The 24648-nt window shown below is 51.7% G+C and overlaps 1 protein-coding gene across 1 annotated transcript; it reads right to left on the reverse strand.

Moving 5' to 3' along the window:
* Window positions 1-12851: 12851 nt before the first annotated feature.
* Window positions 12852-20251, reverse strand: DLL1 (delta like canonical Notch ligand 1; the record flags this gene model as incomplete). The annotated part of the gene is made up of 11 exons (XM_080700176.1): window positions 12852-12937; window positions 13670-13821; window positions 13931-14729; window positions 15568-15784; window positions 15900-16069; window positions 16208-16338; window positions 16866-16926; window positions 18689-18946; window positions 19117-19177; window positions 19771-20070; window positions 20198-20251. The coding sequence occupies 11 exons, from the start codon at window positions 20249-20251 to the stop codon at window positions 12852-12854; spliced, it is 2289 nt and encodes a 762-aa protein (XP_080556302.1).
* Between the last annotated feature and the right edge of the window lie 4397 nt (window positions 20252-24648).

Genomic DNA, 24648 nt, shown 5'->3' on the forward strand with positions numbered 1-24648 from the left:
AAGTTTCTTATTTCCCCATCTAATTTGATAGAAAGTTTTGCTGGGTAGGAAATTTTTGGCTGGAAGTTGTTTTCTTTCAGAGTTTGGAATATGTTACTCCAAGCCCTTCTGGCTCTCATGACTTGGTTTGGGAAGTCTGGAGTGATTCTAATTGGTTTGCCTCTGAATGTCACTTGGCCCTTTGTTTTTGTTGCCTTTAAGATTCTCTGCTTGGCTTCCACATTGGTCATTTTGACAATTATGTGACGTGGGGATCCTCTTCTCTGATCCTGTCTAAAGGGAGTTCTATAAGTTTCCTGGACCTGTGTATTGACCTCTTGCTCTATGTTTGGAAAATTTTCTGCTATTATTTCTTTGAAGATATTACTTATCCCTTTGGTTTCACCTTCTTTTCCCTCCTCTATTCCAATTATTCTTAGGTTAGCTCTCTTAAAATGGGCCCATATTTCTTCAATGTCAGATTCCTGCTGTCGGGTATTTTTTCTAGATTAGAAACTATGCGTTCATTTTTTGAATAATCTTCTTCTAAGATCAAGATCCTATTCTCCATGTGGTCTAATCGGTTGTTTGTACTTTGAATTGAGGCCTTTACTTCACTAATTGCATCCTTTATCTCTTTTTGGCTCTCTCTGAATTCTTTTCGAAACACCTCTATTATTTCTACAGTTATTTTCCTGATTTGATCTTCTAGAAATCTCTGAATTTCTGTTTTATCAGGTTCTGATGTTGTGGGGTTGTGGGCATTCATTGCTCCATTGTTATTCCTCTTTCCCATGATTTCAGAAGTTTGTGCCTTCTCTGGGTTCTTCCCTTGGGTCACTATGACTTCACTTAAGGTGCTCTGGATCTCGAGTCTGTGGTATCTCGGTCCCCACTACTCATTTACGGGGTTGTATCACAGAGTCTCAGATCCAGGGAGTCAATCGAGGCTGCTTTAGACCATGGGGGGGTGCCAGGTTGGGTGTTCTCCTATGGTGTGATATCTCTGCCATCGCCACTCCCCCACTGGGTCAAGTCCCTGGTAGTACAGTACTGGGATTTCTCCTCCAGGGCCCGCAATTTGACTCACTGTTGTTGAGTACGCAGATGGAGCTGTCGTGGACTTGGTGAATTTGCTGCTGCTGCTGCCGGTGGCAATATGGAGCCGCTGCCACGCCCTCGGCCGTGAGGCTGGCGTATTTCTTCTCTGGTTTTGAGCTCCGCTCTGAGTCCCTGCAGGGTGTGCTGAGCCAAGCCACTGGGAGCTTTAGATGCTCCCTGCGCCGAAAAATCCCTCCCGGCTGTTCCGCAGCGGCTCACCTTGGCTCGCTGTAGCCGTCCGGTGAACTCACCGCTGCCGCCGGCAGTAATGCACTGCTGCCGCATCCTCGGGCGTGAGGCCAGTATATCTGCTCTGTGGCTCTGAGCTCCGTTCTGAGTCCCCTTCCTCTCTGGAGACTGGTGCTTTTTTGTGTCTCTGGTGATGGTGTTTTCTGGCTATGAAAGGCGCTGATTTTGTGGTAATGGAGATTGGTTGTTAGCGGGGTTCTTAAGCCCCGCTTTTCTCAGTCACCATCTTATTCTTTATTTTGAAACAGGGTCTCCCTAAGTTGTGGAGGGCTTCACTAAGTAGCTGAGGCTGGCAGCAAACCTGTGATACTCCTGTCTCAACCTCTCAAGTACTAGGATTACAAGTGTGTGCCACCATGCCTGCCTTGCTTTTTAAAATAAAGACAAAACTACACCCCATGTAAAGAAAGCCCCAAACACACAGAACTGTTCTCTAATTTGAAGGTTCTGTGAGAGGATAGAAAGGCTGGGAGAAGGAGCGGTACAGATCCTGCCTCCAGTCTTTCACCACTCTTCATGCATGCACACATGCTCAGACACATGCATACACAGACATTTAGCACATGCCTGTGTGCAAATATACACACTCAAACACAGTGAAAGACATACATCACAAACATATGTAGAAATATGCTCAAATACATAACATACCACAAATACATGAGTACATACAAATATGTGTATCCACCTGCTCAAATACACACATGCACATACCACCTACACATGGTATGCATGCACATATCATATAAGACTCTGCACACACATGCTCAAACATGCATGCACAAACACATACACATGTGCAAACACATAGACATGCCACGTACATGTGCATGACCCACATGCACTTGTGCAGGCACATGCTTAAATGCATGCATGCACAGACACACATACACATGTGTGTATACATTTGTGCATTCACACATGCACATTTGCCACGTGCATGTTCAAATGCATAAATGCACATAATATACCACCTACACATGAAGTCAACATATGCACATATACAAGCACACAGGCACACACAGAGACACACCAACTATGCACATGCAAACACAAATGTATGCACACACATACATACAAACACATACATGTACAACTCCCATCTAAAGACAGGCCTCAGTCACCACCGGTGGGTGGAAGAGCCTGGCGTGCTGGAGGTGCTCCCCTGCAAAGTGAGGCCTCAACTTCTGAGTCTGTACTGCCAGCTCTGGAAACCTAGCTCTCGCCACCGATCACTCTGTCAGGCTCTCCCAGAGCCCTCCGCTGTCACCATACCTCTTAGATCTTCCAGCAAGGAGGGAGAAACCCTCCCCAGGAGGATAGAGGACACACAGAGGCCTTGAGAACCAACATACCCCAGGCTGCCATCCCTATTCTTTTCTGGTACTGGGGATGGAACCCAGGGGCATTCTATCTCCGAGCTGTACCCCCAGCCCTATGTGTTATTCTTTATTTTGATACAGGGTCTCACTGAGTTGCAGGGGCCTCACTAAGGAGCTGAGGCTGTCTGTGAGCCCAGGTCCTCCTGTCTCAGCCTCCCGTGCTGGGTGACAAGCTGCACCACCACACCTGGCTTGCCATTCCTATTTTGATCTCAACTTCTCCCTGGGCTAGAGGAGCAGGTTGGGTGAGTGCTGGTGGATGGGAGTCTCCATCCTAAGTGTTGAAAGGAGCAGCCAGATTTTAAAGCAGCAGGTCACAGAAGCAGCCCTTCACTTGGGGATGGAGCCTCGAGGCAGGAAGGGCAGAAAGGGGGCTGCCACCCCTGCCTTCACAGCTGGGTTCTGTCAGTTTGTTAAAATGAGCATGTCCTCCTGGGCAGAGGAGCAAGGCCTGGAGCGCCTGCGACTGACTCCCTACAGCAGCCTCCTCTCTCAGCCTCCCACTCCTGCGGCCCAATGTGTGCCACTTCACAGCAAGCACGCACTTGGCTGAGCACAGGTCCCACCGCACAGCTCGATGACTGCCTCCATGATCCCGTGTGTGCGGGCGAGGCCTGAATGAGCTCTTCTACCTCTTTCTTCTTCCTCCTGCCCCTGCCTCAGCAGGTCCAGCATGTTGCTAACACCCGAGACACAGGCATCCTGCACCGAGTGCCTGTCCTCACAGCACAGATGCTCCCTTCCCCCGCCCTTCCTGAACCAACAGTGTGACCTGGAAGGACAGAATGGGCCCTAACGTGCTGTGTGCTGTTGGTCCTAAATGGAACTCCTAAATCGAGAGCAGTTTACCATATAAGTACACCCTTCTCAGTATTGCATAGAACTTGACTTTGTATGCCAAGGTTTTTTCCTAATCTCCGGCAAAACCACTGAAATTCACAAAATTAATTCTATTCTAATTCTTAAATTCTAATTCTTAAAGAAGGGTGCCTGCTGTCTACAAATGAATAGGCCATGTGGGCAGCACCTGCTTGAGTCCAGAAGCACCTCCCTTCTTCCACACCCCACACAGGATACATGCAGCAAGAGAAGGCTTGGAGACACCATGGAGCCTATCACCAACCACAGGGCTCGGCTTGCAGGCCACAGCAGGGAAAGCCACAAGCGAATCCTGGCTCCAAAGAGTGATTTTACTCATTAATAATGCAGCATCCATTTGTGAAGTAAGAGTCCTGGGCTTGCCATCTCGTAAAGTATCCAGGCCTCAAAGTGACACCTCTGTCCTTGGGTCAAAATATTAAAACCAAAGTTAACTAAAAAATTACTACACACATGTCAAAATTCATGCACACATGCACCGCACACCACATATGCATGTGTATGGGTCAGTGCTACCCGCATCCTGCAAACAGCTGGAGCTTGTGAGCTCAGAGTCTGCCCAGGCTGGGCCCTCAGGACTAAGCAGCTGCCCATGTGAGCACCTGAAAAAGATCTTCTAGCCACTGGACATCACAGCCAGCCCCGTAGCCTGCCTTTCTCACAGGGAGGACCACCTGTATCTCTATACTGGCTCCCTCTGTGGTCCGGTTTCTCCTTCAAGAATGTAATTTTTTTTTTTTTTTTTTTTTTTGCAAATCTGGAGTGGATACACCCCCTGCCCTATTTTTTATTCTTTATTTTTTTGAAACAGGGTCTCACTAAGTTGCAGAAGCCCTTACTAAGTAGCTAAGGCTGTCTGCGAACCGCGATCCTCCGGTCTCAGCCTCTAGAATGCTGGGATTTCAAGCCTGTGCCACCACGCCCGGCTCAAGAATGTAATTAATGACTTGAGTTGTGTTGCTTCTCTATGCTTTAAAAAATACAGAGGCTCTCCCGGGCGTGGTGGTGCATGCTTGTAATCCCTGCGCTTGGGAGGTGGAGACAGGAAGATCGCGCAGGTTAGAAGCCAGCCTTGCTGGCTTAAGAGACCATGTTTCCAAATAAAAAATATTTTTAAAAAATAGGTCTGTGAGTGTAGCCTGGAAGTAGAAGGGCTTCCAGGAACCCCAGTACCACCAAATACACACACACACACACACACACACACACATATATACACACACACACACACACACACACACACACACACAGAGGCTCTGGTTATGCTATTCCATCCCATTCCTATGTCTATTAAAATCTAAATCTTGCGGGTGTGGTGGTGCAAATTTATAATCCCAGCATTCAAGAGGCTGAGACCGGAAGATCACTGTTCACAGACCGACTCAGCTGCTTAGTGAGGCCCCCCACAACTTGTGAGACTTTGTTTCAAAATAAATACTAAAAAAGAAATAGGGCTGAGAGTGTAGCTCAGAGGTAGAATGCCCCTTCCATCCCCAGTACCACAAAAAATAAAATAAAATCTAAATCTTGGGAGACTGAAACAAGAGGATCACAGGTTCACAACTAGCCTCAGTAACTCTGTGAGGCTCTCCACCACTTAGGGGGACCCTATTTCAAAATAGAAAATAAAATAGGACTGAGGGTGTAGCTCAGAAGCAGAATGCCCCTGGATTCCATCTTCAGTACTACACACACACACACACACACACACACACACACATTTAAACCTCTAGAATATGGACCTGGCAAAGGCCACATGTGGAGCAGTAGATATTTTCTAGAAGCAAGAAAAATGAGGAAGAGTGTGTTGCTTTTTCAATGCTTGTTAGCCAGAAAACACACAATGGCACCAGCCCCACCCCAGGGCAAAATGGTGTAGGACAAATGGGTTTTCTGAGAGGAAGATACTGTGAACCAAGTTGTTCTAGAAAAGATGCTAGTGGCCTGCACTGACACACATCCTCTTCAAAGCTGCCTCTGAACTGCTTCCAAATGGCACATGCCTGAAATTTCAAAGCACTTTTAGTGTCTTGGACTTGAGTGGGAGATGCTGAGCTGAAGCAATGTGCTGGGCACCTCCGGGGAGAGTCCTGGCATCCAGCATGGCCCTTTGCCCACGAGGTTCAAGGCATCCAACCACTGTCTGGGAAGATCGTGGGCCTCCCTCACACCTTCCACAAAGCCATTGGCTGAGAAGCAGCTGAAATGCCAGCACATCATGTCTTAGGGGTATTTGAAGTAAATCTCATAACTGCACATGACTTGACTCATCCTTCACCAAGTACTCACCCTCCCCAAACATCTGAGCTGTGCCTAGGTGACCAGCTATTAGAATCAAGTCAAGTCAGAATGCTCTGGTCCTCTGCTCAAAGATTCTCTATGTTTGGCTTTGTGTTTGGCTTTGGACCTCCTGGTGGCACCGACCATGATCAAATGTCCAGAGCAGACTTCCTGGTCGCAGGATATTTTCCTGGAAGAGTTGACAGAGTGACAGCAGAACACAGCATTCCAAGTCAACGGAGGGTCATGTGCAAAGTCCCATAGCCAGGGAGCAAGCGGAAGACCATGCTGCCCACAGCCAGTATGGCTGGAGCCAAGAGCTAAAGGGTCAGCGGGCAGAGAATAACACGGAATGAGGCTGCAAAGACAGTCTGGAGCCAGATTATGCAAGGGCCTGAGAGACCAAGTTAAAGGGTTTTGAACTCTGTGCTAATAGCAGTTGGAAGCACATGCTCTGATTGGTGCTTTCAAAAGTACCCTGTGGTGGTGCTGAGACAAGGACCCCCAGGCAGCCCCTCGGGCAGCGTTCCTCCTACCAGGTCTGGACATTGTAATGGTTGATGCATCTCAACTTCTCCTCCATTGCTTTCTCTGTTGTCCTGGCAGTTTCCCTAGATTCAGCTGATCCTGGGGTCCTGGAGAATGTCCTCAGACCCTCCCCTCCTGTAACTGGTGGTGAGATCACGTATCACGCAATGATCAGACACAAGCTCGACTCTGAGACAGAACTGCCTCCTCAGTCCTGGGCCACTGCCTGTGTGGACCGCACCCACTGTCTGTGTCCAGTGTGAGCAACGCAAGCAGCCCCTCAGGAGACACAGAGCCCCGCTGAGGGGCTGGCATAGCCCACCTCCCTCACACCTTGTCAGGGCTTTAGCCTCACAAGAACACAATTACAAATGCAACTGCTAGTGTGTGCTGGCTCACACTCATAATCTGGATACTTGGGAGGCTGAGACAAGGATCTCAGGTTCACAGCCAGCCTCAGCAACTTAGAGAGACTGTTTCAAAACAAAAAATAAAATAGAACTGGGGGTATGGCTCGGAGGTAGACTACCCGTAGGTTCAATCCTCAGTACCACAAAACAACAACAACAAAAATGTAGTTGCTGAGCCAGCCATTGGTAGCCCACATCTACAGTCCACTACTCAGGAGGCTGAGGTAGGAGGATAGCAAGTTCAAGGCCAGCCTTGGCAAGTTAGCAAGACCCTGTCTCAAAATAAAATCAAAAAGGGCTAGAGATGAAGCTCAGTGGTAGAGCACCCTAAGTATACTCCCAACTCTCTCTCTCTCTCTCTCTCTCTCTCTCTCTCTCTCTCTCTCACACACACACACACACACACACACACACACACACACACACACACACATTTGCTGCTGTCTTTAACCAGAAGTCAGGTCTCACAGGGGATGAGTCTGGCTGGACAGCACTCCGAGGATGGGGAGCGGAACGGCCACCTCCAGAGGTAGCTCGGCATGACCTGCTCCCCACAAGACAGCACTCCTGAACAGAGGCTACCGAGAGTCCACACCGACGAGTGAGCCAGCAAGACAGAACACTCATTCTCTTGTGGAGAGCCACCTGATAAGCTAGAGGTTGCAGAAGTTAGGAAATTGCCCTGAACAATATTTTATTTTATTTTATTTTTAAATTTTTTTATTGGTGCGCTCTATTCATACATCATAATGGGATAAAAAAAAAAAACCTTTTGTAGACATACATGCACACATCGCCCAATTAGCCCCTACCCAATCTCTACCCCGCTCCCTTCCCATCCCTCCTTCCCATGCTTGGCTTAGTGGTTGACACCTAGCATTATAGCAATTTATCCAAAATTAACAATGATAATCTCATATAACAGTTTCATTTATCTGATACCAAGCTTTTGATAACTTAAGGATAACATTTCAATATTTCTTTTTGCTTTCTTTCTTACCAGAGAATATTTTTTTCTTTTTTTTTTTTTAGGTGAAACTATCATACATTTATATATTTATTTTTCAGAAAAAATCTATCCTAATATGGAATATGGACTCTAGATACCCAAAACGATCTCGAAAAAGAACAAAGCTAGAAGATATATATTTTCTGATTTCAAACCATATAAAGCTACAATAATTGAAACAGTGTAGTACTGTTATAAAGGCAGATATATAAAACATTGGAGTTAAATAAAAGCCTAGAGCTAAATTCTTCCATATATTGTCAAGTTATTTTTGACAAGGTTTCCACGAACATTTGGTGGGGGAAATAATAATCTTTTAACTAAATATTGTTGAAAAATAATAATTACATGAAAAAGAATAAAATTGAACCCTTACCTAACACCATATATAAATATTAACTCAAAATAGATAAAAGACCTAAATATAAATCTTAAGACTATAAACTTTTAGAAGAAAATCTGGGTCATAAAACCTCACAACATTGAAATTGGCAGTGCTTTCTTGGATATGATTTCAATGGCACAGGCAACAGAAGAGTATACAAACTCCCTAAAAAATAAAAAAAATATTGTATATCCAAAGACAATGTAAAAGTTACTGATAGAATGGGATAAAATATTTCCAAATGCTATATCTGAAGGTATATTAATATTCCAACTAGAAATCCTAAAAATTAACAACTATAAAAGCAAACAATACAATTTAGAGATAGGTAAAAGACTAACATAAATAATGAATCTCCACAGATAACCCATCTTAGTTGTCTGTTGGATGGAAAAACCTGTTTCTCTGGTTCTGGGGTGTGTGTTACCTATTTCTTCTTTGTAGTTAATCTCTTTGAGTATTTTCTCTAGCTATGGTTTTGAAGACATAAATTCCTTCAGTTTGTGTTTGTCATGGAAGCTTCTTATTTCCTCATCTAATTTGATAGAAATTTTTGCTGGGTAGGAAATTTTTGGCTGGAAACTGTTTTCTTTCAGAGTTTGGAATATGTTACTCCAAGCCCTTCTGGCTCTCATGACTTGGTTTGGGAAGTCTGGAGTGATTCTAATTGGTTTGCCTCTGAATGTCACTCTGCCCTTTGTTTTTGTTGCCTTTAAGATTCTCTGCTTGGCTTCCACATTGGTCATTTTGACAGTTACGTGGTGTGGGGATCCTCTTCTCCAATCCTGTCTAAAGGGGGTTCTATAAGTTTCCTACACCTGTGTATCAACCACTTGCTCTATGTTTGGAAAATTTTCTGCTCTTACTTCCTTGAAGAGATTGTTGATCCCTTTGGTTTCACCTTCTTTTCCCTCCTCTATTCCAATTATTCTTAGGTTAGCTCTCTTAAAATGGGCCCATATTTCTTCAATGTCAGATTCCTGCTGTCGGATTTTTTTTTTTCTAGATTAGAAACTATGCGTTCACTTTTGGAGTGATCATCTTCTAAGAGCAAGATTCTATTCTCCATGTGGTCTAATTGGTTGTTTGTACTTTGAATTGAGGACTTCACTTCACTAATTGCATCCTTTATCTCTTTTTGGCTCTCTCTGAATTCTTTTCGAAACACCTCTATTACTTCTACAGTTATTTTCCTGATTTGATCTTCTAGAAATCTCTGAATTTCTGTTTTATCGGGTTCTGATGTTGTGGGGTTGTGGGCATTCATTGCTCCATTGTTATTCCTCTTTCCCATGATTTCGGAAGTTTGTGTCTTCTCTGGGTTCTTCCCTTGGGTCACTAAGACTTCACTTAAGTTGCTCTGGATCTCGAGTCTGTGGTATCTTGGTCCCCACTACTCCTTTACTAGGTTGTATCGCAGAGTCTCAGACCCAGGGAGTCGATAGAGGCTGCTTTAGACTATGGGGGGATGCCAGGTTGGGTGTTCTCCTATGGTGTGATATCTCTGCCACCGCCACTCCCCCACTGGGTTAAGTCCCTGGGATTGCAGTACTGGGATTTTTTCTCTAGTGGCTGCAATTTGACTCAATGTTGTTGAGTGCGCCGATGGAGCTGTAGTGGACTCGGTGAATTTGCTGCTGCTGGTGGTGGTGGCAATATGGAGTCGCTGCCACACCCTCGGTCGTGAGGCATATTTCTTCTCTGGTTTTGCGCTCCACTCTGAGTCCCTGCATGGTGTGCTGAGCCCAGCTACTGGGAGCTTTAGATGCTCCCTGCACCGAATAATCTGCCAAATCCCGCCCGGCTGTTCCACAGCGGTTCACCCCAGCTCGCTGTCTGCTGCTCCTCTCTGGAGCCTGGTGGGCTGTTGAGTGCATTGGTCTGGAGCCGTCCGGTGAACTCACCGCTGCCACCGGCAGTAAGGCACTGCTGCCGCGTCCTCAGCCATGAGGCCGGCATATCTCCTTGTGGCTCTGAGCTCCATTCTGAGTCCCCCTCCTCTCTGGGGCCTTGTGCTGCAAGGAAAGATGGCACCCACCGCTCCGTGCCGCGGCTCCGGCCGCAGCACTGTGATCTGGTTTCTTTCTGGTGTCTCGTTTTTCCAGCCCTCTTTTTCTCTGTCCCTTGTAATTACATTTTTTTGTTTCTCTGCTGATGGTGTTTCTGACTATGAAAGGTACTGATTTTGCAGTAATAGAGATTGGTTGTTAGCAGGGCTCGTAAGCCCCGCTTTTCTCCATCGCCATCTTCCCAGAAGTGCAATCCCTGGACAGTATTTTAGTGGTCATATTCTTTGCACTATTCTTGCAACATTTCTGGAAGTACAAAATTACATCCAATGGAAAGTGAAGGAAGTCGAGGGAGAGCACATGTCCCTCACCTCCTCATGCATCATCCACTGAAGTCCCTGGATGCTGCTCTCAGGAGGCAGGGTTCTGTGGCCCCCTGCCCCGGCACTGGCTCCAGGTTGGCACTGGTCTCCTGACACATAGTCAGCCACACTCCAACACTTCTCAGACTGAGAAGCACTGAGGCCCAGCTGAGCATGGCTCGTGTTGAGAAGACGTGCTATTTGACCTCCAAGTTTTAGTCCATTTATGTTCCTTCCTTACTTGTTTCCTACAGCACTGGGAGGGTACACTGCAGACCTTGGCGAGCCTATGAGGCTAACTGAGGCAGGGAGGTTTGGACATAGGGCCACCACTGGCCTATACACGCCCCTGTCTGATGTGGCTTCTTTTTTACCAGTGTACCTGCATTTCCACTAAAAGTGATAGAAACCTGAAATCTGAGATGGTAAAGGATTCCCATAGCTGGGAGCTCCAGGTCACCAACTTTCCCCTCAGGCAGGTGACCTGCTTGCCCCAGGTAAAACACAAATTATTCCCTGACTTCACAAGAAGATGAGGAAGACGAATGTAAGGTTTTTGTGAGTCCTTTCATGCAAGGGGGTTCAGGAAGACCCCAGCATGCTACACATTCCTGACACAGGAGCCTGTGGCCGCTCTCCAACCCCATTACCTGCAGAAGTCAGTGCAGCCCTAAGTGGCTTCTCAAAAACTGAGGTGAAATGGTCTTTCCTGGGCAGACTGATGGATGAGGTCACCACTGCAGCCTCTCTCCACCATGCTAAAACACCCTGCAGCACGCAGGTCAGTTGGAGAGGAGCTGGGGCATTGCCAGGCCCTGCCACCAGTCTCTGGGGGATGATATCACATTGCTAGAGATCTGTGGGAAGCCATTAAGGTTTTCCCCTAAAAGAATATTTCTGATTCAGCTGACTGTCCTTTGCCCAGAGTCAACAAGGTTTGGGGGCATGGAAGGTTCAAAGTAAAAGGTCTGGGAGAAGATCAGGTGGTGATGGCACGAGGGTACTGATTAACCTACCTGTAATGTATGTGATTTGGATTGGTCTTTATTGTATTCTGGTGGTGATAGCATGAGGATATTGATTGACCTGAAACTGTATAAATACCTCTAGAGAAACCAACCCATGGTTGGCCCAATAGAGAATATTGACCCAGGAGCAGTCATCGGCCAGTAGAAAAGATTGACCCAGGAGCAGTCATCCGCGCAATAGAGAATACTGACCCAGGAGCAGAGGTCAGCCAGTAGAGATAGTAGGCTAGCCCCCCCTCCACCATGTTAGAATTAAAAAATTCTTGGAATCAAATCCTTAAGAGTTGAATTCTTCATCCTCACGCCTCTTTTCGGAACCTGTACTTTTGCCGGCTGGCTCCGGCAGCGGTCCATCGGGCATCGCTCCTAAACAACAGTCAATCTGGTCTTGGGGTCAGGACAGGACTGGGTGGTGTCAGAGACAGAAGCACTGCAGGTGTTTGGACGCCTGTGAGTGCTCGGCCCCTCTGGTGCCGGATTTTGCCAGCATCAGCTTTGCTGGGCCCTAACATGGTTGCTCAACACAGAGAATGGTATGTGGACCTGCTCACCTCCTTCCCTCAGTCAACGGGTAGGGAGGTGCCGCGGGCTCCCTGACCCTCAGATGCCAGCGTGGACTCCTCTGAGAGCTGAGTCAGCTCCAAGCCCCAGCAGCCACTATACGGCACCAATGGTGAGATCTGTCAGTGCCTTCTGTCTTGTTGGCAATCGATAAGAAGCCAAGTTTCTGACAAGTGACGATCAATGATTAGACTAGGGCTGAGCCAGACACAGACCTGAGTGTTGAGCTGACACCTACAAACCAAGCCAGGGACTCCCTCAGAGCCGGAGGTCAGTTACACCACCATAGGCAAGACCCCGGGGCTGACAGAGCAGCCTGGGACCATGGTTGCAGGGCTGGATATAGGAGACACTCAATAGCCACAGCAGTCCTCGCTGTCTGCCCACAACTGTGCTTGAATTAGAAAGCAACTTTCAGATTTAACTAGAAATAAACTCACAAATGAATAATTATTATTCTAAGATGAGAAATGCTTGCCTTGGTAACCTGAAAGTGCCTCACAGTGGTGGGACCCATGTCAGGCTTTACTCCAGAACTTAGAAACACAGTTCAGAGGAAGAAGCTGGCTCTCCAGAATTCCTTACCAGGAATCAAAGGTAGCACTTGGGCCAGCGCCATGTGATAGCCTGCTCCTGTGGAGGCACCGCAGTGGCAAGGGGCGCTCTGGAAGGAGGCCGAGGAAGTGCCTTCAAGGGATCGGTCCATGCAGCAGGGCAAAGGCCTCGTGCAGACCTCTGTCGTTGGGGTCTGCCAGAGCGAGGGAGAAAGGGGCATCTGGGTGGGCAAGGAGAGGAGCCACACCTGTGAGTTGTCGTTCATAATATTTATTTTGGAAAAATATTTTAAAAAGGAATTTCTTCATTAACAAAACAGTAAAAAACTCAAATAACATTTGCACAATATTCCATAAATACATTTATATACAAAAAATATAGTCACGCAGACCCCAAGTGCCTTTGTACATATTTACCAAGATTTAAATTATAAAAACGAACATCACAAAATACTCAAGCTTTACAGATATGGTGAAAAATATTTTTACAAATCCAAAAAATAACACACATTTTTTTCCATCTAGAAAAAACACATTTCAGTATCAAAAAGAACAATAAAGGCAGTTTGTGTTTCTAGTTCAAGAACAGACTGGTTCGTCAGAACTCAAGATCTATGCGTCCGTCGGGCAGTGCATGCTTCTCACCTAGTAGCGAGTCCACTCACTTAAACATATACTCTGTAGAAGCAATCTCCATAGTGCAACGGAACGCCCGGGCAGGCAGTGCAGGAGCGGCGGGCCTGGGCAGCGTGGCCGCCTCTGCTATCGCGGGGAGACAGCCCGTGGGCCTGTCTCCAGCAGCAGTTCCGGCTCCTCTCCCTTCAGCAGCATTCGTGGGGGCATATATCCTTGGAATTTTATTTAAGAGAAATGGGAATTTTGCCATATCACTTCCACCTTACACCTGGAGGGGCCAGAAGGAGAGGGAAGTTAGCAGGGGCCAGAGACCAGACCTCCGGAGCCCCCGCCCAGACGCTGTGCACCGACCTCAGTTGCTATGACACACTCGTCCTTCTCGTCTGAGATGACGTACACCGACTGGTATTTGGTGTCCCTGGCCATGGAGCAGGCGGACTCTGGCCTTTTTCTCTCAGGTGCTTCTCCACTGAAAGGAAACCAAAGAGAGCTACAATAAACACGCAAGAATGCATTAGGTCAGGGAGCCGCGGTTCAGAGGAGGCCGTCCACACCCTTGCCTGGCCCGTAGCACGTACCCCCTGAGTGTAGCCGGGGCGCTCTTCTCCCCGGAGGAGCCCTGAGGCTGGCACTTGGCATCATGCTGGCCATGCATGTCCCTGACCGCAGCCTCCTCGCTCCTGAGGTCCTGCACCAGGTTATAATCCACCGCAGGGTACCGGGCCTTGAAGCCGTTCTTGTCAGCACTGTGGTCCCCGTGCAAGTCGGCCTTCTTGTTGGTGTTCTTGATCTGTGTGGCCCCGATGATGCTGACAGAGATGTCTTTCTCGCGTTGGCAGCTAGCTAGATTGTTCATGGTCTCGGTCTCCCCCCGGCCGGGGTCCGCAGAGGGCCCCTGCTTCTGAAGCCTCAGCCGAACACAGACCACCACGGCGGCACAGCCCAGCAGCAACATGAGGACAAGGGCTGCTCCCGCGCACACAGCCACCCAGGGGAACGGCCCGCCTTGGCCCTCCACATCATCCTCCGTCAAGTTCACCACCACAGGGCCCGGCGGTGGCTCAGGGAGCAGGAACTGGCAGTTGGGGCCCCCGTAGCCATGGGCACACTGGCACGTGTAGCGCTGGCCCCGTTCATGGCAGGTGGCTCCATTGTGGCAAGGCGCCTGCTCACACCTGCTGATGGGGGCACTGCAGTTCCTGCCTGTGTAGCCAGGGGGACAGGAGCACGAATAGCTGTCCAACCCATCCCGGCAGGTGCCCCCGTTCGCACATGGGGAGGAGGCGCAGTCGTCCACATTGTCCTCACAGTGCCTTCCGGAGAAGCCGGCCTGGCAACGACACAGGTAAGCATCGCCGAGGTCCACACACCTGGCACCTGGGACACAGGGATGGGGGTGTCACACATGTGTCCACCAGCATCCTGCAGCAACCCCTGTGGGTCTGTCACTGACAAAGACAACCTGCAGCCCATATGAGCCCTAGTTTAGGGTGATGTAGTCTGAAATCTCAGATAGGAGACCGCGGGGAGGAATTCAGGTAGAGCCCCAAACACTAGAAATAAGAGTTAATGGCCCTTGACCAATATGTGTCACAGGCACCACACAGAATGCTTGGCCTCGGCACTGCATTAACCTTCACAACACACGAGGGACAAATGCCACTAGACTCAGGTTATGGATGAGGAGCCAAGGCTCAAAGAGGGTGCCATTCTTGCCCAGAACTAAAACAGAGGGGACTGTGGAGCCTGCTCTACTCCACGAGTGAGCTGAGCACCCCCACACCCTCACACGCTAACATGAAGCTCAAGGCCCACAGAACATGCCGCTCACACGAGGACCGACTGCTACACTGGGTGAAAACAGGTGGCGCTTCTCCAAAAGCAACATGGCCGTACTCTCATCCGAGCAGGGCCCGCGTGAACTGTGGCTGGCATGGGCACCTGAGGAGCACCAGCCCCAAGTGAGCTGCGGGGCCCAAGTTGTCCCTAAAAAACACACGAAGAACGAGGCTCCTGCCTGCCTTCTCCCTCTTGAGATCTCCAGACTCAAGGGTGATGTCTCTACAGGGAACCCCTGACCCTGGATAACTTCTGTGCTCCATAAACTCAACGTAGCTCGCGGAGTGATGCGCTCATCTGAAATGAAACACTCCTGCTAGCTTCTTGGGCTCTTGGTGCTGCACTGGACGGTCTGAGCTGCTGTGGCTGCCCTCACCATTAGCGCAGGGCGAGGAGCTGCAGTAATCCATCTTCTTCTCACAGTTGAAGCCAGAGTAGCCCATTGGGCAACGGCAGGTGTAGCCTCCACCGGGGTTGTCTGAGCACCGCCCCCCATTGAAGCAGGGGCCATCTGCACAGGTCATGGCGCTCAGCTCACAGATTCTCCCATAGAAGCCGGGCGGGCAGGTACAGGAGTAGCTGTTCTCAAGGTCCTGCACGAGGAAGGAGGTCAGAAGGGGCTTTCCAAAGATGCTCCAAGAAACTCATATGCTGTTTCAAACCAGGGCTCCCGGCTTCAGCTCAGACAGCACAGTGCACCCGACTCACCGTGCAGCTGCCTCCACTCTCACAGGGGTTGGGGTCGCACTCGTCAATCTCCAGCTCGCAGTCAGCGCCCATATACCCGGGGCGACAGGAGCAGGTGTAGCTCCCCTGGCCTGTGTTGGTGCAGGTGGCCCCGTTCTTGCAGGGCCTATGGTGTGTGCAGTAGTTCAGGTCTGCAGGGATGGAGACAGGAAGAGGGGAGAGGGAACCCAATGTCAAATGCAGGAAGACTATTTTTCCAGTGACCAAAGAGCCAGGGCAATCTAGGGTTGTTCTGAAGAGATCCAGGCAGTCTGGGGGAGGGGGCTTACCCTGGTTGCAGAAAAGGCCCCCCCAGCCTTCCTGGCAATTGCACTGCCAGGGCTGCTGGCAGGTGCCGTGGAGACAGCCCGGGTATCGGATGCACTCGTCACAGTACCGTCCCTGCCAGCCCACTCTACACCTTGGGAAGAAGCAAAGTATGGTCAGGTAGGTGCCAGAGGCCCCTGGATGTACAACATTCTCACACAGGAGCCACCTCCGGCAGCACCAGTAAGCCCTGGGTCTCAAACCAGGTAGACTGGGCCACTGGGCCACTGGGAAGCTTAGTGTATCCTGAGCTGTACCACCCCAGATGTCCTAACAGGCACAGGGATGACCAGTGCTGGTGTTTTAAAGCTCTCAAGGTGATTCTAACATGTGGTTACATTCATAGACCAAGGATATAAGCTCTCATTTTTTGAACCAACAGTTCCTAAGCTACTGCCTATAATTTTCATAACTATTTCATAAGAAGCTTGGTGAATGACAAATCCATGCCCTTACACATCCCAAAACCAAGAACTCCAAATAACAGCCCCCCCCCACTCAACTCATCTGACCAGTTTTTCAAATAATCATCTGGGGTACTTTATAAATACTCCAGGTACAAAAGAGTAACAAGAAATGGTGAAGGAAAAAATGGAAAAGACTTTTTTTTTGCAAACTTACTTGCATTCCCCCGGCTTGTCACAAAACCCGTGTTGCTCGTCACACCCTGGCAGGCAGATTGCTGCAGGCAGACAGAAACACAGGCTGAGCCCCCACCTCAGGCCTCCCCAGCACCACAGGTGGGTGCAGAACTCCAGGGCCCATGGGGTCCCAGCCCAGGTCTCATCGCGCACTGGCCCACCCTGGCTGGCGGCTCTGGACTTAGCCCTGGGACTCTTCTTAACACAGTGGCTAAAGGACAAAAGGGCTCGGGAACCCCACCCCCACCCCATCCTCTTTTCTTCTAAGAGAGGGTCAGAAGTCTTCCCCTCCTCCTCCCCCACTTCACAATTCTATGCACAAAGCTCCACCTCTTAATATCCCAGAAAGTGTGTGTGCAGATAAGAGTGGACAGCTGGTGCGCAGGGTGCCAGGGCAGGACAGCTGCTCCATTGTCCCTTCCTCCCGCAGCTGCCCCAGCGCAACAATGCTGCCCCCGCCCCGCCCCCGCCCTGCCATGTGCACACGCACGCGTGTACACACACACAGACACACACACACACACACACACACACACACACACACACACCCCACACACACACACACACACCTCCCCAGGACCTAGCCCCAGAGATCTAATCTATGGCACATGCTAGCAGGAGTGGGGAGATTTCAGTGTTTGAATTGTTTGAATAAGAAAAAAGTTTAGGTTCCTGGCTGCACCAGAACCACTGAGGAAGGAGGACAATCCCGGGGAGGTGGCCCAGCAGGACAGAGGCACCCAAGTGGGGGCATGCTGAGGCTGTGAGCTGGCTGGCTTCTCAGTTATGGAACTCACTAAGGAGCAACTCCCCAACTCCCAAGGAAACAGAACTGAAAGTGTTCCATGAAGCCTTGGGAGGCAGGGGCTGGGCAGCAATGCAACTGGGTCCCCACTGAATGTGAGGACCCCCTCCAGGCACAAATAAAAGCTGGGAGAAACTGCACTCCACACAAGTTTGGCCTCACAGAGTCCAAAGTTTACCTTGTCCAGGGCAGGAGAATGAAAGCCAGGGGTGCGGTTCCAGGCAGATCACCAGCCCTGACTGTGGGGAACAACCCAGGTGGCCAGCCTTCAGGTAAGGCCTTAGAGCTGGAGACAAGCCACTGAGGTCCACAGAACCAGAACCAGAGCCTGGGTGCACTCACTGTGGCTCCCACCTCCACCTGCCAGGACATTTACAGCCACCAGTACCTACTTGTCTCCTTGTATACAGGGTACTTGTCTCCTTGTATACAGGGTACTGCAGCACTCAAGCATACTGGGTACAGGCACCCCAGCCCCATGAAGCCTGGCGGGCCACTCAGCACACCCTCCTGTTGTCTGCAGGCCACAGGAGTAAAGACTCCTTAGATAGTACCAACAGTGCGACTCGCAGGGATCCTGGAAATGGCCTGCTCTGTGGCAGGTCAAGCACCCCAACTGCAGGGACCAGCAGGACAGCTTCTCAGCAAGAAACTACCACAAGGAGGACTTTGGTGGAAAGCAGGCGCCATACACACTCCCTCTCTGTGCCTTCCTTCCTCTACTCCCACTCCAGGCACACGCCAGGGGTAGGGGGTGGGGGGCGGGACTGCCTCACTTCCTGACCCCTGGCCCTGTCTCCTGCTCCTCCTGGGAAGAAAGGCAGCTTCCCATGGTGGGTAAACACTGTCATGTGTTAAAAGGGCAGAGCTGACCCTGACCCTGCCAGTGGCTGGATGACCTTAGCAAGGCACTGCTGCTCCCCAGGCCTCAGTATCCCCACCAGAACATCCCTACAGTCTCCTCTGGATCCCCATGAGTGGCCCCCCAGAGGACTCACGCTCTGCACAGTACTGGCCCTTCCAGCCAGGGTTGCACAGCTTCTCCCCTCTGTCCCCGCAGGTGAAGTGGCCGAAGGTGTCATCGCGGGGGCGGCAGAACACGGAGCAGCCCTCCCCGTAGTAGTGCTCGTCACACACGAAGCGGTAGGAGTACTTGAGGTCTGTGCGACCGCTGCTGTGCAGGTCCTGGGACCACTCCTCGCCCACTGTCAGGTGCCGCTGCGTGGCCAGGCGGCTGATGAGTCTTTCTGGGTTTTCTGGGGAGAAGATGCGCCAGTCAGTCCTGAGAACCCGGGAGCCTTGTGCTGAGGGGAGTGGCAGGGACACACAGCTCCAGGCTGAGGACCCTCTCGCCTGCGCTGGGCATGGATTAGCACTGAGCAGGGGAAGCCGTCTGCCCTGCGCAGCTCTCAGGTCTGTTTGTTACCTGTGGCGAGGTCATCTGGAGAGTCTGTGTGGAGAGCTTCAATGATCAGAGAGAAGGTACCCTGGCAGACAGGAGGAGACATAAAATAAACCAGAAATGCTTTAAAATTCATTCCAGACAACCAGGTCAGGAGCAGATGCCCAATGGCCCAGATCTGTGCAGGGTGCCTGGGGAGGGTCTGGAATCCCTACTCGCTCCCACTTTCCTTAAGGAAATGGAAGAACTTTTGAGTCTTTTCCTGCCGTGTTTTTTTTTTCAACATGTTAGTACAGGATATTATATTTTTAAAAAGAGCGTGCAAGCAGGCGGTTGGGGTGATGGGCGAGGCTGGGGGCAGCTGTCATTAGTCTTCCTGAGAAAGGGGTGGGGACTGTTGCTGAGCCCTTCAGGACACAGTCAGACATGTAGGAGCAGGGGCCCAGGACTTTCCCAGTCAAGGTGCTCCTTGGACTGGAGATAGGCTGGCCAGGCTGTGTGCTGGGCCTGCCTGCTCACACCCCTGGTGTCACCCTCCTGTGCTACCGTTTCAGGCCAGGCGTCCAGGCCCAGGTGAGGCCATCTGCATGTTGCCCAGCTCCAACACCTCAGCTGGCTCCAGGTCCGGGCCTCCCGCCCCTCCCTTCAGCCAGCCCGGAGCACAGGTGCGGCACTCACCGGCCAGGTGAAGCCGAAGGGGAAGCGGATGGGGTTGCTGAAGGCAGCGTCGGCGCCTGGGTCCTCACCGTCCGGCAGGCTGAAGGAGTCGACGCCCAGCACCGGCGTGACGGCGCTGCCGTAGGTGCAGGGCGGCTCGGGGGACACGCTGGCCTGGTAGTGCTTGAGACACACGCGGAAGAAGGTCCTGCAGGCGCACGGCGGGCCCGCGCCCCCGCGGCAGCAGCTGCGGTTCCCCAGCAGCCCCTTCTTGTTGACGAACTCCTGCAGCTTCAGCTCGAACACGCCCGAGCTCCAGACCTGCGCGGGGAAGGGCGTGAGGGCGCGTCGCGGCCCTGGATCGCGCCCGCGGCCCGGCTGCCCCGGGCTCACTGTCCGGCTGCCCGCTGCCCGCCCTCCACGCGCCGCGGCGCGCCCGGCTGCCTACCTGGCACAGCAGGGCGGAGACGACGGCGAGGGCCAGCGCGCCCCGGCCGCCCATGGTCCCGCGCCCTCCTGGCCGCCCCTGGCCTCGAGGCCGGCGCCGGCGGGCTCGGCTCCCGCGGCTGCGGCCCGGCGTGGCCCTCGATGGCCGCCGAGAGGAAGGGCTCGCCGGGCACCGCGGCTGCGGCGGCAACTTTCGGCTCTCTCCTTTCTTCCAGTCCACTTAGGTGAGGGTCGCTGGCTTCCAGGTTTTGTCTGAAGCCTCTTCGAGAGGCAGAGATGGAGATGGGGGAGCGTCCGCGGCTCGGCGGTTCCCACGAGGCTGCGGGCCTCCTCCGGGCGGTGTGATGGCGTGGAGACCCCGACCCGGCGGGCGGGCGGGCGGGGGGCGCGCCTGGGCGCTGTCACTCGGCGGCTCCCGGGGCGGCCTGGCCCTGGAGCTCCCGCGCCGCCGCCGACACTCGCGTGCTGCCCGCGGGGCCAGCCGGGGCCATCCGCGCGCGGCCGGCTCCGGGTGCGCCGAGGTCTGGCTCCGCCGGCGCCGCCGCCCTTATATCCCGCCGGCCGCCCGCATGGCTAATGAGATGCAAACGAGCAGCCCCCCAATCTGGCGAGAGCTGTCACAAAGGAGCCACTTTTCCAAACCCTCCTCTCAATGGATCGCCAAATGGTCAGTGAGCTGTAAAATGTGCAACCTCCTCCCCGCCCCCACCCCGCCCCGGCCCCTCCGCCCGCCTCGCCCGCAGCACAAAACGCGCTCATTTACATTCCTGCAAAATGTTCGCGGCAAGAATCCCCCTGCTCCCAGAGCACCCTCGGGCTGCAGCCCGCACGGCCTCGGCGCGGCCCGGGACAGCTCCGCGCTCGGCCGGCACCCGGCTGCGGCGCGGGGCGAGGCTGCAGCCGCGTGGTCGCGGGACGCCCTCCTGGGGGCCGGCGCTTCCGAGGAGGAGCCTCGGGGCGGGGTCGCGGGGGAAGGGGCGGGCGCAGCCCGGTGGCGAGGCGGGGGCGGCTTCGGGAAGTTCGGGGCGGCGGGACTCGCGACACCTCGGGACCGAGGACGCCCGCTTTGCCTCGGGAGAGCAGGCTCGGCGGGCCCGGGCGCCCGGAGACCCCGCGCCCCGGGGTCCTGGTGTCTGCGCGTCCTAGGAGGCCAGGCTGGCGGAGCGGTTCCCTCCCGCGAGTCCTCCGAGGCGAGAGCGCCCAAAGCCTTAAACTAGCCCCAGCCCGAGCACACCCACCCTCCCGGTGCTCTCGGCCGCCAGCACCTTCCCCGGGTCTCGGCCCCTCTCTCCTGGGTATCCCCCTCGGCCTCCCTCCGCCTGGTAAAGTGAGTTTGGTGTGTGTCGCTCGCGTGGCTGTCATTAAGGCAGTCTGTTATTGTGCGCGGCTGAATCAGTGGCTCTTTGTGCGCTCAGCTGTATGGTAATGCAGACAGCACCTGCTCCCCGCACAATGCCAGAGAAAGAGCTCCCTCCGCGCGCGCCGCGGCCTCCGCGACAATGTCCGGCCATGTTCCCAAGGTCCCTCCAGCGGCCCCCAGTCCACAACCTTTACACAGCCGTCACCGCATTAGGTTCTTACACGTCCATCATACGCTAGAACTTTTGTTTTCTTTTTCTTTTTTTTTTTTAACAAGGAAATGAGTTTATTGGGAGGGTCGCGAACACATGTATCACCATGAATTATCTAAACTGCTCTCCTGCTTACAGGCGCAGGGAGGAGTAAGTCGAGGCACAGCTTCCTTTGACATCTAGCTCCGTGCTGGGCGTGTGCTTGGCTGTCCCCTTCCTAGCTCGACTGCTCCTTCTTGCCCCAGCCCCCAGCACCTGTGCAGCTTTATTAGGATGCCAGGCGCAGGGCTGAAGTTGGCCCTGCAGCCCCAGAGTGGGCCTGTCCAGCACCCTATGATAGAGGTTGCAGCTCTATGACAGTTTGATGAGAAAGAGTGCCGTCCTGACCCATGCCTCCAACACCATGTACATAATTTACAGAAAGGGAACCACAAATGGCCAGGAAAGCCCTGGCTGCAGGGATGTACACCATCATCTAGGAAGGCCATCCGTGGTAGCCTGGCTATCAGGAACTGGAGCCCACTCCTGGCTCCTTTTCAGGCCGTCCAGCCTGTCTCCTGCTGACTCTTCTCCCAGCAGGAATGTTCCCCATAGCTAGGTTCCCCATAGCTGTCCCATGGGAAACCGAAGTTCACCAAAAGCCATGTGTATGCAGCATTTAAGGCTGAGGTGAAAAGGCAGGTCTGGGCCCCACTAGGAACCCCCTGCTGCTCAGTGTAGGACAAATGGAAGCTTCAAAAGATACCGCCACCCCCAAGGCAGCGGCAGACTCAGCCCCTGTCCTTTGCAAGCTGTAGGGCTTGCTACATCACCACAGGGCTGGGCTTGCTCGAATTCTAATTTAATCTTGCCACCTAGTGTTAGCATCCCTTTTCACTAGGTTGACGTTTGCTGAGAAAGCTGCTGAGAACTCTGCTCCCAGTGGCTCAGAAGCTGTTCTCTAGGTTGCAGGGAGGGAGTAAGAGAGTCCCAGAGCTGGGGAGATGCAATCCAAGAAAAGAACAGGAGATCAGAACGCAGAGCCCTGGGTGCCTGCAAGACTGAGCACAGATTGCAGGAAGACATGAAATATCAGGAACCTTTTAATTAGAAAATGGAAGTGGGAAACAGGCTCATGTGAATGCCTGTTTAGAAAACTGGAAATAAAAAGTTCCACGCGCAAGGGCTTAAACCTTGGGGGAGAAAAGACTTGCCCCAAATCTTTAACAAACCCCCCTTAGAATCAAGTATTTGTTAAATTGACATGGCACAGATTTCTCGATTACAGCAGCAAAGCGGAACTGAAAGGCATCGTAAAATCCATCAGAATCCTGCCCAAAGCATTCATTCTTTTCCAACTTAATTTATGCCACGCGATTCTGTATTGAGGAAATCAAGCAGAAAGCCCTTTTCTTCTCCTTCCTCCTCCTCCCGCTCTTCTCCCTTTTCTTTTTTCTCTTCTTCTTCCTCCTCCTCTTTTTCTTCTTCTTCTCCTCTTCTCCTCTCCCCCTTTTCTGCTCCCCAACCCAAATTGGCTCCTCTTCTCCTCTCTTTCAAAGGCTGAGCTAAGGGAGACTGTTTAACTTGGGCATTTCTATAGGAGCCTGTTGTAGTTTAACTCCTGCGCACCAGTAGCTGCGGTGAACAAAGGAGAGACTCGAGGTCCAACTATTCATCCTTTCTTTGCACTTTAATTTTCATTGATTGGGAAGACAAGGGGAGCCCTTAGGGATTCGAGCTGGAGGGGGTGACACGCCCTAGCCAGCCATCTGCTCCAAACCAAATGGCGTTTTTTCACTCCTAACTGCATGTCTCTATACTCCCACAACCAAGCACTCTGAACCCCCCAAATGCAGGAGAGCTTAAGTTAGAGTGCGTTAAATAGAGTGCCTCTGCGTTGGCCCTTGCCACCAGATTCCCTCCTCCCCACACACCATAAATCCTCACCTTGCTTGTTAGGGGAAAGCAGGAAACTTCCTTTTAAATACTTTTTGATGTCTCAGCAAATTTACTGTACAAAGTGAGGCTCATTAGAGCTTAGAAGACACCCAGTGCATCAGACCCAGGAGTGGAGGAGGGTTCTGCTTCTTGGTTTTCATTCTTTCCAGGCATGTGCAACCCATAGTCAGAATAACAACAGTGTGGTGGTAGGCTCAGCTTGTCTGATTATCAGAACATTGCCACAACAATACATTTGGAGTTCTGTATTTGCTAGAGACCCCGGTTATCTCTATCTCTCTCCCCATTAGGCCATCGTTTTGTCAAGTTAGATGTGCCTGTCCTCAGCAGTACGTGACCAAAACTGCTCAGCCAGTCTGCTGTCAACCCTTTGCCCAAAGAAAGGCTGGGCTCTGGAGATGTGTGCCGGTGACTGTGGAGTGGCTGTCCATCAGGCAGTAGGACTGGGTGGATTGCAGTAAACAGCACCCTAAACAGGCTTCAGATTATTTTAGACCAGAGCAGGTTCAGTTTTCTGTACAAACAAGCATGGAGACTTTGAGTGGAGTTTGTGTTTTCTCAGAGCAACTGGGTACTGTGTACCCAACAGAGAGGTTATCTTATTCCTAAGAAGAATCAGGGTCCTTGTTCAGAATAACAAAATAAAAAACTTTCAGGCAGCAAATCTGGTGATCAAACATGCCAGCTTGCTTGGAGAAAGAGAAGGAGGAGGAGGAGGAGGAGGAGGAGGAGGAGGAGGAGGAGGAGGAGGAGGAGATGGAGGAGATGATGGAGGAGGAGATGATGGAGGAGATGGAAGAGAAGGAGATGGAGGAGGAGGAGATGAAGAAGAAGAAGGAGGAGATGGAGGAGGAGGGGAAATGGAGGAGGAATGGAGGAAAAAGAGGGGAATGGAAGGAGGAGGAGAAGATGGAGGAGGTGAAGGAGGAGGAGATGGAGGAGG

The sequence above is a fragment of the Muscardinus avellanarius genome, assembly GCF_963383645.1.
Source record: "Muscardinus avellanarius genome assembly, chromosome: 8".
In the NCBI taxonomy this organism is placed as follows: Eukaryota; Metazoa; Chordata; class Mammalia; order Rodentia; family Gliridae; genus Muscardinus; species Muscardinus avellanarius.